Here is a 13,782-nt window from a genome sequence, read left to right on the forward strand (position 1 = left end):
CCCTTTTATAACAAAGTGAGGATTAGATTTATGTTTGTGAAATGGTAGCTAGTACTCAAACATTTTCAGATATTAAATTAAATATGTTTGCATTGTATTGAAGAATAAAAAGGGAAAACTTTTTAGCAGTCGGTATCAATTCAAACTTTTTTCCTGTGCATTACAACACCTGCCCCCCCCATCATTTTAATATCGTGTGGTGATATTTCTGCTAAAACCACAGTAGTAATATAGTAATATTAATGGCCTTCCAGATGTTCTGGCTGTGCTAAGAAGCAAGTGGTAAATGTTTTGGAAAATTACAATTTGTTTCTTTCTTTACTTGGTAAAATAAAGGAATAAAAAATGCATGCAATGTCTCTTACTATAAAAGATGCAAATCACTGCAGATTTTACTACACAAACTACAACTCACAAATGACCTCAGCTAACAAAATCACACAGCTATCAGTGTTTGTTTTATTGACTATGGCAAAAAGAGTGCAGTGATGAGAGAGGAAATATATTACACGATGGGAGTCCAGCTGCTGACTAATACTGAAAAACAAAGCTTCGTTTTCTGCACTGCTAGAATGGTACAAGTGAATGTCACACTTAGGAAGAAAGCCACCCATTTCCCAGGAAGACCAATGCAAAACTGACAGGTTCAGGCCAAGCAATGGATTAGGAAAACCATGACAAAAAGCTCCCAAACACTTCACCATACAGTACATATTGTTCAGAACCCTGTGGAAGATGTGTTCAACTTTTTTTTCCACCATTCACTCTTAAATCTGTGAGATTATGTAGTAAATCTAAAATTAACAACATCACTGACAGAAAAAAATATCAAATACGTAGACTTACTCAATATTTGCTCCCAATAATTTCCTAATAACAACAATAATTTTTATGAAGTACCACATAAGCCTTTCAAGAAACTCACTTCTTTTACTGCATGTCTAGGACATGAATAACAATACGTTTGGGTTCATATCCAAAGAAAAAATATTTGTGCATGATGGTGGTATGGAATGCCTATGGAGTGTCAAAAGCAATTGCAAATGCTGACCAGATTCCTGTACAGGCCCATAATGCACCTGTGGTAGACTCACCAGGCAGTGAAAACTACAGTCCTTCTCACCCCATGAAGTTTTCTGGAAATAATTCTGGAAAACAAACTGGCCATGGAAGGAGTGAAGATTGTTGGTGTTGGGTAACAAGTGCAGTATGGAAGCAGTGATTATCCCAGTGCAGTATAAGAATAAGGACGTAAACTTGTAAGATGGGAATGATGATTGGGCTAATAGGTTTTTATGTAGCCATTGCTGTGAGCTAGTGTTCTCAGCAAATGTTAAAATTAAAACCTTTATTTATCCAAAATGTAAAGTCGTTTTCAAAATTGCTTTATGCTCCTTTCACTGTGCAAGTCATTCATGTTTCACACATACCAAAGGTGGTTAAACCTGAGTTCTAAGTACAGTAAACTAATTTTAAGATTATATTAAAATAATCCAACTCATAGATTCATTTAAATCTCAATATACATCTTTCTGTTTTTTTAGTTCGGAAAATTCTGCATATGTGATTAATCTTATGGAGTTATGGATTTTTTTTTTATAAAGTACAGTATGTATTTTACATGATTTTGAAATGTGCTAAAATCAATGCTGCTGCTGTTGATACTGTGAAAGCAAAATTATGTATTGGAGCACTTAACCTACAGACCACAGTAGGCTACTATTATTTGTTTTCAAAACTACTGCATTCTTGAAGAGAACATACTTCTAATTTGTCTAAACTAAGGATATCCGTACCAGATAATCCTGCACTGTTAATGTACAATCAGACATACATCGGCTGTCTTTCTTCAAATTTTCAAATTGTGACAGCACTTGAGCACTCAAATAATTCTAACCAAAGAAGAATACATTGCAACCTCACTGTAACTATTTTTTTTTTATTTTAGAGATACAATACTATCAATTTATCCTACTGAATAAATACAAGTTACCATACATGTACTAATTAGTAAACTGGCTGTAAGCTTTGTGTGCACAATTCAGTGAAATTATAGCATATACTTAACTCCCTCTTTTGTGACAGAAATGTATTTCATTGTGGAAAAATACTGGAATCACAAAGCTTGCTTGGAAGGTCTACGCAGTTTCTTACTGGGAACATAATACATGTATATGGCCTATTCACTGTATGTTGAAAACGGCACAGTGAAATTTTCCTCGATCCCATCTTTAAAGTAACTGCTGCTTAGTAAGTATTCAACTTCTGAACATGTGAGTAAAAAAATAACAACAGTTTCCATCTTTATACAGTAACTCATGCAAATATGAGAAGACTTGTGTCATTATGTGCTGTAATCCACATGACCAAAATGAGGGGCAGGAAGATTTCTATCTACAACCAATATAATGAGCAAGACAATAGCAGCCATTGCAACTGAATGACAACTGGAGCAGTGCCCCCCTGGCCACTGTGTACATCAATAGCTTCCCCTCTTAAAGTAAATAAGAAAAGCTTATACAGTAGAAAAAAGTGGAATTGAAAATGTGATATGATACATAATAGTGATATCATGGACCAGTTAAAAGTAGCCTTCACTGAAAATGTAGTTCCATGCATTTTGTCTGGAGTCTTAGTTTATTTTTTTCACAATCCTCTCATTATAGTGAAGAAAAAATGCTCACTTTATAGTAGCAGCTGAAGCACAGATCAAAAAACGTGCCACAATACCAGACTGGGCACTGCTTTGAAACTCCTTGTTTACAGGGAATAATGCAACCAACTGGTTAATCACCATCGATTATTACAACATGCTATAATTACCTGTGAATCATCCAATATAGACTTAGAAATGTGGTGTTTAGCTTCTGCATACTGTTGAGGGTTAATCTTCTGTAGGATAAGACCAAAAATAAGACTTCACAGTGCTCATACCTGTGCTCTTTGGGTTTATATTTACAAAATTGTAAACTGATTCTACAGCCTGAGCTTAATGCATGTTTCTCTCTAAAATGTATATATAGTTCTACTTCAATTACTAAAAATGCAGTTTATATGCTTCCAAAGGCTTCAAGCCTTTACATACTACCATTACATATATTTTTTTAAGATCAGTTACACTCACAATAGGAAAAACAATTTAATTTTCCCCAACTCTTTCATTTTATTATTTATCCTCACTAAATTAAAATTACAAAGTGATGTGATGTGAACATGAACCATCTAAGTACAGTTAATGTCAAAAATAATTCACAGTTATGTGGCACAACTATCAAATATATTTCATTGACGAGAAATGTGGGTCCCTGTTCTGTTGTAACCTTGGTTCCTGTCATTCATATGATATAGGTCAGGTATTCTACAACATGACAATGTCACAGTCAGTTGAGGTTCAATCTGAAGAAAGCGTACTTATTGTATGCCTAATAAAAATGATGATAGCAGCAATCACTCATTACAAACAGTAGTGATCCCTGATCCCTCGACCATATTATGAATGCTGCAAACGAATGAGCTCTGATACACATATTCAGAGAGATTCATTATATGCGAGTGCCCACATCTACAGAATTGATTTAAGCCATATGAAAAGCATATGCAAAAATAAGCACTTGATTGCTAGCTATAAGACATATTCAGGTCAGAAAATTTATGATAAGCAATACTTGATTAAATGCAATATGTTATTTCCACTTTATTTTTAGATCATATTACACCATTCATCCATGCACATTTTTTACTTAAAATACTGTATATAAAAGAGGATTGCACAGTGGTACAGTAATTAGCATTGCTTTATTGCAGTGCTGGAGTTTAACACGAGACCTGGGGTGCATGGAGTTTGTATGTTCATGTACGTTTTAGTCAGGTGGTCAGTCCAAAGGCACACTAGGAGCTTAATTGCCTCTGGGAAAATTGGCCCTTGTGTAAGTGTGTGTCTGTCTGTGAGTGCCCTGTGATGGACTGGAGTCCTGTCCAGAGTGTATTCCACCTTTTAACTGTTATTTGCCAGAATAGGCTTTGGCTCCCCTGCGACCCTGTAGTGGGAGAAGCTTTTAGAAAATGAATGGATGGATAAACACAAGTGATTCATATTTTTATCTTGCTTTTTTGTAATTAAACCAATGTGTAAAGATCAGCATTATATTATATATTATATATATATATTATATCCACACGAATGTTATTTAATTTCAAGGCTGGATCTTTTACCTTGACTGAACTACAGTATGATATTAGCTTTAGTTGTGAGTCAGAGACTATTTTTAAAGACTTCACGCCAAAATGCATGCTCAGAAAAGACAGAAAAATCAAAACTGTTAATAAATATAATTTTCATAAATACTATTTTCTGTAGCAGTAATTACATTTATCAGTAATGTTTTAGCATTAGCAGGGAATTAGTAAACGCTGCGGTAGATTGATTGCATTAGTGGAAATAATTCCAAAAAAGGATTAAATAGTAAAACAGATTTGGGTATGAGTTTTTAAAGACCCTTCTATCATTATCTTGAACAGATGTGCCATTGAAACAGGAAACAAAACAGATGTACTCCACTAATCTTCCAAACAATGTTTGAATAGAGGGTGAAAAGTTCAAAATCTGAGAATAAGTTCAAATCCCGCAGTCTCCTTGCTGAACAGGTCTATGAAAATCCATCCACAGAAGAGGTCATATAAAGTATGGGTAGTCAGAGGACATCATACCTGGTGACAATTGGGGACCCTGTTTCAATATTTCTAGTTCAGACTTTTGCTCCCTGCATATAATACTGAGCCCTTGTGTAAATTAAATATCATCTTCCAAATGTTTTACCAGTCTCTAAATCTTCTGATTTTCACGTCTGTTACAATAGTTGGCTAAATCCTATCATGCTATAATTTAAAAACGTTGTCTAGTTTACTACTGTAACTATACCATAATATCTAGCATTAATTGAAAGACCAGTGGCTCCAGTACAGATTCCTGAAGTACTCCACTAATTACAATACATCACCCCAATCATAGTGTTCACCATTACCCGTACTCTATTTTCTATGCATTAAACAGTTCTTAATCCAAACACACACATTCCCCTTAATACCTACTGCCTATAATTTGAGAATTAATTGTTACAACCTCCGTCCTGTGGAGTTACACTGCCTGCAGCTGCCCCTGGAAACTACTGTATGAGTATTCTCACAAGGGCTCCAGGTTTTCTGTGGCTCTCTACCAAGGCCAGTTCTCCTTTTGGCAATTCACCTCCATCATTAATCAGGCCCAATTATTAAATGAGCCCTCCCCCTATATAATCTAGAATCTTTCTACAGGACAGTCTTCCCATCTGAAACCCCAGACCTCACTTCTGCTGTCTCACTCTCACTATAAACCCGACTTCATTCCTGAGCGTCACTCGTGCGGGATCCCAGGGCTCATCTCGAACAGACTCCACTCCACTAAAGCAGTCTTCAATCCATGCAGTCTAACCAGCCTGTTAACCCCAGGCTTCTCACCAGCCGCCTCATCCTTGCAGTCTTCTCAGCTGTATTGGATTTGTTGCCTGCTCCCTTTCCCCGAGCTCCGTTGACCTCCACTGTCACCGCCCCCTGTCTGTCGACCCGGCCTTCCCTGATGTGCTTCTCCAGACACTTCCGGATTATACCGTCACGCATAGGGTCTTTTACAACACACTTCACGGGAGTCGGAACCAGTCCCGTGACATATCTAGTGATACTAGGTATCACTAGTACGGCCAGAGCGGTGGCACTGTGGTTAAGGATCTCCGTCTGTAGCTGGAAGGTTGCCAGTTCTTATCCTGTGGCTGGCAGAGGAATCCTACTCCGTTGGGATGAGCAAGGCCCTTAACCACAGCTGCTCCAGGGGCACTGTATAAATGGCTGACCCTGTGTTCTGACCCCAAGCTTCTCTCCCTGTCTGTGTGTCTCATGGAGGACAAGTTGGGGTATGTGAAAAGACAAATTCCTAATACAAGAAATGGCCAATAAAGTGATCTTATATATATATATTATATCTTATATTCCACAGCAGCTTCAATTGTCCTGACTGCCTCCAAACAGCTTCTGAATCAGGCTTCACTACATGCAGTCCATTCACTCCTACAACTCCGGACCTCTCTCTGGCTGTCTGATCCTCACTTCTACCTGGCTTTTTCCTGAGCAGCATCATTCTTCCGGATTCCCAGGGCTCACTTAGGACTGCCCCCGCTCCACTGCTGAATCAGCCTTCACTTTGTGAAATCTCACTCTATCGGGAATCCAGCGCTCCTCTAGGTCTGCCTTCATTCAGCTGTTGAGTCACTCTTTTCCCCAAATAGTCCCGACCTGCTTGAAAATTCATCTCACCAGAAGTGCCAGCACTCAACGTGGACTGCCCCTGAACAGCTGATGAGTCATCCGTCACCTCAGACGGGCTCTTTTCCAGAGCAGCGTCACTCGTCTGGGACCCCAGAGCTTATCTTGGACTGCCTCTACTCCAGCTGCTGACTCCACCTGACATCTGGACTGCTTCTCGGGCTGCCTTGGCCAAACACCTGCTTTCCTTTTTACCACTGCATCCTCTCTTCTCAGCAGAGCCCTTCCTTTTCCCGGGCTCCCTCTGGGAACCCCGCTTCAGACCTCTTCTCAACAGATGACAGCCCCAGCTCTGTCTTTTTGATGTGCCTCCAAAGCCCGGACAGCAGGTGCTGGATGAGACCCTCCACAGAGCACGCCGTTCCTTACAGTTTGGCACTGGGCCGTCTTCCTGTAGACTTCCTCAGCACAAGTGTGCTGACCAGCCTTCTCGCAGGACCTCTCCACCTTGCACTGCACCCTGGAGCTATGCATCTGAGTGGCTCTCCCCTTTTCCCATCCCTATGCCCAGAAGTCCCACATTGGACCCAACCGCCTATGGGCTTATCATTCGTTTTGATGTTGAGCACCCAGTCCATCAGGTCCAATGCCAAGCTCCCTATTCTCCATACTGTCCAGCTGCGGCTAATTAAGCACCGCCGGTCAGCATTCAATTATTCACTTAACTACCAATTCCCTCATCACTTTCCCTCTGCTGTTCCTGAGTACTCGATCCCCTGGCAGTTGGGTCTCTTTGGATATTTCCTTAACTCCCCGGTCCCTTGCACTTGGACTCTGACCAAGCACTCCTTTTACTGTGCTGAGCGCATAACTGCAGCATGACATCAATTTTATTTCATGAGACATTATTTTATTTCCAGGTGGGCAAACTGCGGCCAGCCAGACTGCACTTCTAATGTTGTGACTGTGGAGTGAATAATCAGGAAACTTATAAATGTCATATTATTAATATCACACTGTTCATGAACATATGTCTTACACATAACCTGTTCAATCATTTGTAATAATTTCTAAATTTCTAAATTATCAGTGAACATGTGTAAAATTTGGAGAAAAATTATGATTAAACATACTTTGTTTCTTATGGAAAACATCATCATACTGCATCTTATTTTATTTAGAAAACCACACACCAATGAATTTGAATTGTACTTTCACTGCAATGCTTTTAGCACTGCCTTCATTATTCTTACGGTTGACTTGTCAAATACATCCAAATACAAATAACACACAAAGAAGAAGCCTTTCCATGCAAACTGTTTACCTAAGGGGTGTGGACTGACACAAAATATCAGATAGTACAGCAGAGAGGATTCTAATAACTATCAATTACAATATATAATCCAATTTATAGACAACCTGGCATCAACAAACCACCATTATAAAATCTGTAATTTTCCAATTGAATATGTATCTCAAATATTGTCAACTAACAAAAACTACAAATAATCCACATAGATTATCAAGGTTTTATAACCCAAATGTCCTGAAATGTTCCTAATTAATGTGTTTTTGGTGTTAATACTGGAGGACTTAGCAGTATTAGAAATAATTATTTGCTCAATTTGTTTGCATGATGTTGAAATGTTGACACATTGTAACACCCTTTTGATATATTTCTGGATACAACTTTCTGATTTGTGTGAGAATGGCAAATATTTGAGGTTGGGTTGTACTGTGCCGGCTGTATTGTTCTATGCCACGTGTGATGTTTTAATAATGGAATTAGTCCAATGTAATGGTAAAATGTAAACATGCTATGTAACAAAAAACACAATGATAATCAAAATAAAGAAAAACAGTATGTGGTCAATCACTCTCAGAAAGTGCAGGGGCACATCCTTGTTTGAAAACATAGGGACACTCTTGATCACTTACTGTAGGAGAAATGAGAAAAATAATTGAATGAAATAAATAGTGCTAAAGGGCTGAGTAATTCCTGCAGGCGAATATGACTTACATTATAACATTTTGTGTAACGTTTGGATACATTCAGAAACATTTGAAGAGCTTGTCCTTAGATCTTAATATGAGGTACACAAACATGGAGATCATCAATTTGTGTCAAATCTGTGTCACGGGCTTCAACCAAGGCTCATCTGAGGCAGCACTCAACTGGCCAATTGCCAGGAGCATTTTGTAAAGCAAAGCTGTCTATGAGATTTTTGGTTTGCCCTTAAACAGGGATCCTTGAAGCTAACACACTTTCTTAACGAGGCCTTTGTGAGGCAGTGGTGAATAACGATTTTGTTTTCCGCTTGGAAGAGCTTGCACCCTGCCACCTTTACCAGCCACTGTAATTAGTATTTCATCCCATCCCCCCAGTTGTATGATAACAAATGAAAAAAATATTCCCATCTCATCTATTTTCTCTTGATGCAATGACAAAATACATTATTTTCAAGCCTATAATGATTACAAATACTTTCCACAGTCACCATAAGAACATGCAAATTGTTACTATTAGCTGTAGTGAACAAAAATACTACCTGTCACAGTGGTCATCCCTCCTCTAGAGGTCGCTCCTACCTATTTTGTATTATGTTTAGTAAGTACCTACACCTGCGTCTTGTTCCCCTATTTGTTATTTAAGGCTGACGTCTCCGCAGTTCCGGGCTCAGCTTTGGAAGACGGACATCTGAAGGCCTGCCTATCCACTGGGCTCAAGAGCAGCCCGAGGGCATAGGCCTTATCCCCAGACGTCCCTGACCTCTGGAGCGCACAGTCTCTATGTTTTTATCTTTTGTGTTCCAGATCCCAGTTCCCCATTCTGGTTTTTAACTGTCTTTGTCTAGGATGGAATTCCCAGCATTGGACATTGGACTGAGACTGAACTACCCTACTGGACCTCCCTTGGATTTGTTGCCTGCTCCCTTTCCCCGTGCACCGGACCACCACTGTCACCGCCCCCTGTCAGTCGACCCAGCCTTCCCTGATGTGGTTCTCCAGACACTTCTGGATTATACCGTCATGCATAGGGTCTTTTACAACACACTTCACGGGAGTCAGAACCAGTCCCGTGACATACCTAGTGATGCTAGGTATCACTAAAACGGGCAGAGGGGTGGCACTGTGGGTAAGGATCTGTGTCTGTAGCTGGAAGGTTGCCAGTTAGTATCCTGCGGCTAGCAGAGGAATCCTACTCCATTGGGATGAGCAAGGCCCTTAACCCTAAGGGTGCTGTATAAATGATTGACCCCAAGCTAACCTCTCCCAGTCTGTGTGTCTCACGGAGAGCAAGTTGGGGTATGCGAAAAGACAAATTTCTAATACGAGAAATTGTATGTGGCTAATAAAGTGATCTTATCTTACTGATTTTGTTATTTTGTAGGTAAAAACATGCTCTACCTTTTATTTCATGAACAATCATCCTACAGAATAAATCAGATTTCTAGTGAATTACCTAATTCAAGAAACAAGGTGTAAATAGTGAGGCAACTTTATAAGTCTAAGTAGCTATGGAAATAATTTTGGGACTCTTGTCTTAAATGAATTACTTCATTAGAAATCCTAACTACCACTTATTGGGATATATATGTAATACATACATACTGTATATAAAGTTAAAAAGAGAAAACACTTTGAAGCAAATACATCCGCCCATTATCAGAAACTCATAACCTGCCCCACAATTATAGGACACTATGCAGGACTACACCCTGGATGACAGGCTCATCTCCAAAAAATAGTTTAGTAATATTTATTATACCTGGGAAATTAGTGAATAACACTGATTGACATGGTAGGTGCAGATATTTATGTCTGTGACATTACATCAATATGCACATTTACTGAGATATTGCTTCATTCACAAATCCCTATGATATTAAAATGATCAGTCTCCGACATATCAATATGACACAGCACACGAAATATCATCCATTTACATGAATACGTGCACTAGATTTAACTGCATTTGTATCTGTTCGAAATTGTGTTTGAGATTACGTAGCGTAGATTCTGAAGCTTCCCATTTTACTAGAGTGGTTTGTACAAAGTGTATTTAATTTCTTTAATCCAATGGGAGTCGTTCAATTCTTAGATCCCCAAAAACGTCAGACTGCGGATCAGATGTACAGTAAATTTGTTTTAGCATTAAACAAAAGTAGAACATCACATATGAAGATGGTACTTTACATATAAATGTGGAGGCGTACTACTGTACATAGTATGAGCGATTGTGAAAATCCCACCTCTTACATTGCATGAGCTTAAAACCCACGACGTTATTCATATTTAGTCAACACATGAACATTTCAACGCACAATAAGTTAATTCAGGAAATTACATGCCAACTTTAATAATTACTCCCACCCTGCAGATCGCATGCTGAATTCATTACACTGACAGCAGAAAACACTTGAGTCAGAAAGGCTCTGTGATGCAAGAGTAGCTTCGAGCACTCCGCATCGAACAGCTGCCATCTGATTGGCCATTATGCTGTCAGCCGACATCACAAGATGGGTACGATTGGCTACTACATTCCACTTCTGAGGAGGTTTGGTCCTGTTCCATGCGCCTGCCATCAACCGGTTACATGGTAGGAAAATAATGATGTGTAGATGGTTTTTGTGTGCTGCATGGTGATCAGAAATTGATAGAAACTGAAACTAAACTTAAAAAAGACTCAAACTGATATTCCGTTTTTTCCATCATACTGTAGAGCCCTCGAGTTCACGTGGGTATGCGCCCTAGACTACATATTCTAGAAACAGCAATAAATTGTATGAATTTTGTGTAATCACTCATTTAGTTTATAACAAATAAAAAATTAATCTACTTTAAATTGTTGTATTCACACTAAAGGTACCCTTTTCACTAAAAGTAAAAGTTTTCAATTTTTCCTTTTAAAATTACGACACTGCTGTGCAATTAAGAAATGTATTTCTGTGATTTAAAACAAGCTTGAAAATATATTTACATTTCTTTATTACGTAAAGGCATAATTCTTCTTACTTCATTAAAAACGCATTTTGCTGTAACTGTATGGTGCTATTACGTTAGATTCGAATGGACTTTTTCAAACTTATTTATAACTGCCTATTAAACGTGGTCATGTACAGCTCCAAACGTTTTTTTTTCCCCACACAGCCATGTGCCATTAAGTGTTCTTTTTAATCGCTTTACTTAGAAATTAACTGATTTGAAAACCCCATCTGAAGGAAACTTTCACTAACTTTCAGTCTCTTCATACATCTAAATACAACATCTAAAATAATCAGACTTAAGGTAATACAGCAACAAAATAACGAGCGTCCAGCTAGACAAGCACCAAGGTAACAGGAAATAGCAACGCTTGGTACACATACAGTATACAATAGAAGAATAGAACGAATGAGAATGTGTTTCGTTGGCGCACAAGCTAATGTCTACATCACTTGATACGGGATTATTACTTCTACATTATCAGATTCCCAGTTTTCGTAATCGATTGGCAGATATATTCACGAAATTCACCTGTCGTACGATTGTATGACTTGATATGGATGTACAGTAGTAGCCGGTACTTTCTAATCAAACCGCGTGGCATTGCACTGCCATAGTATATCCTGTAAAATTGAAAAGGGGGTTATGTTATTATTAAATTAGCTAAAAGGAAAGCAGATGAATCGGCTCAGGTGAAAAGCATGCAGTCTATATCCAATTTATTTCGACAACGAGCTACCGTACATCAAATGTGCCCCATTACAGTACACGTGTTTATTTTACCAGGGATCTCCATTTCCTTTATATTATTCTTCAATTTCTGTAGATTTTGTGATTATTAAATATTCCCTCATTACAACACCTTTCAACTATCCGGCCTACCAAATCTATTCTAGCTTATTTCAGGATCATTTATCACACAGACCGGGCAGTGCACCTAAGAGGATGAAATTCTTCCATGTCATTGAAGGAGACAGATATTAGTACAGCATCACCTTGAATACCTGGAATCTCATTACAACGGCAATGCTTAAAATACACATCTCCCCCTGATTCAAGCACTGAAATTCGCATCATCCTGCCGGTAGTATAACTTAAAATAAAGCAATTAATCGTGCAAGGATTTACACACATATACACACTTTATGGTAACAATAATTGTGTGTGCGCACATAAAGGCCCTTTCTCAGAAACCGTGCTCTGTGTTATACATCCAGTCTTTCCTTTCTAATAAGGAACACACCCCTTTCGATTCAACACCACAAAACACTTCTGCGCTAATCATCATTTAATCACGTAGCCTACCAGTTTTCCTGCATCCATTGGATGGCTTCGTTTTCGTTGAACTGTCTTTCAAATTCATATTCTTGCAAAGCCAGGACTGACATGTTCATGCAACGTCTTCCAGCAGACAGATTTAAAGCGCACGTAATAGAATATGTTTTTGTTGTATTTTTATTTAACCCGTGTTCACTTATCTGTCTGCCTCAGCTATACCCTTGATCTCGCATTGCTCTTGCTGCTGCCAGCAACTCTTCCTACTCCTCTCGAATGTCAGACTGTGTGCTATCCACCTCCAGGGAGCATCCGCCCTCTCTGGCAAGAAGGGGGATTCTAGGTCCTAAAGCCTTTCAAAGCCGTTTCGGCTTCTTGAAGCTGCGCATCCAGTTCTTTCTCAAGCGTTTGAAAAACAGAAACTCATAAAGTTCATGTATTCGTATAGGAATTTACTAAAAAAATAACTTGGCAGCACACTTTAAAAACAGATGGAAAATTGCTCTAAACTAATAATATAATAAAATTTGATTTTGAAAAGGCAGTAGACGATGTTTTGTTTTTATTTAATTACAAAAATTTCTCACTAAAATGCTTCCCCCTTCTAGCTATCACAACTGCTCCTCTTTCAGGTATTCTACCACATTAACTCCTTGTACTTATGTAATTTGGTGGCTTTGTGGCTAAGGGTCTGCACCTGTGGTTGGAAGGTTGCTGGTTTGTAATCCGTGGCTGGCAGAGGAATCTTCCTCTGTTGGGCCCCTGAGCTAGGCCCTTAACCCCACCTGCTCCAGGTGTGCTGTATAAATGGCTGACCCTGTGCTCTGACCCCAAGCTTCTCCCTGTCTGTGTGTCTCATGGAGAGCAAGTTGGGGTATGCGAAAAGACCAATTCCTAATACAAGAAATTGTATCTGGCCAATAAAGTGATCTTATAATTGTATTGCCAGAATGCTGCATCCTAAAGCACTTTACATACAGTAAACTGAAAAAGGGGACTCACATTATCCATCACTGATGCGCAGCACCCACCTTGATGTCAAGACTTTCGGCTGCAATTATGTGTCAAAAGCCCCACTACAGTGCATTTCAGGCAGGAAAGTGAGAAATCGCTGCACTAATTGAATTAAATTGAGACAAGAATTAAGGATAGTAAAAGATCAGAATGGGAAATCAGGAAGGACACCAGGAATAAAACACATGCACTTGTGCACTTTTGAAGAGACCTATA

The 13,782-nt window shown here is 38.9% G+C and overlaps 1 protein-coding gene across 2 annotated transcripts in view; it reads right to left on the reverse strand.

The window, feature by feature from the left end:
• elovl6 (ELOVL fatty acid elongase 6) overlaps nt 1-12,905 on the reverse strand; it is a 67,001-nt gene extending 54,096 nt beyond the window's left edge. The window contains exon 1 of one of the 2 annotated variants that reach the window (XM_088627236.1): nt 12,583-12,905. In XM_088627236.1, coding sequence (XP_088483362.1) covers nt 12,583-12,671 — 89 coding nt within the window. In that variant the 5' untranslated portion in view covers nt 12,672-12,905. The remainder of the gene's footprint in view (nt 1-12,582) is intronic. The other variant, XM_088627235.1, reaches the window with a different exon arrangement.
• Nucleotides 12,906-13,782: the final 877 nt, after the last annotated feature.

This window comes from Lepisosteus platostomus, chromosome 1 (genome assembly GCF_059453375.1).
Source record: "Lepisosteus platostomus isolate fLepPlt1 chromosome 1, fLepPlt1.hap1, whole genome shotgun sequence".
Classification (NCBI taxonomy): Eukaryota; Metazoa; Chordata; class Actinopteri; order Semionotiformes; family Lepisosteidae; genus Lepisosteus; species Lepisosteus platostomus.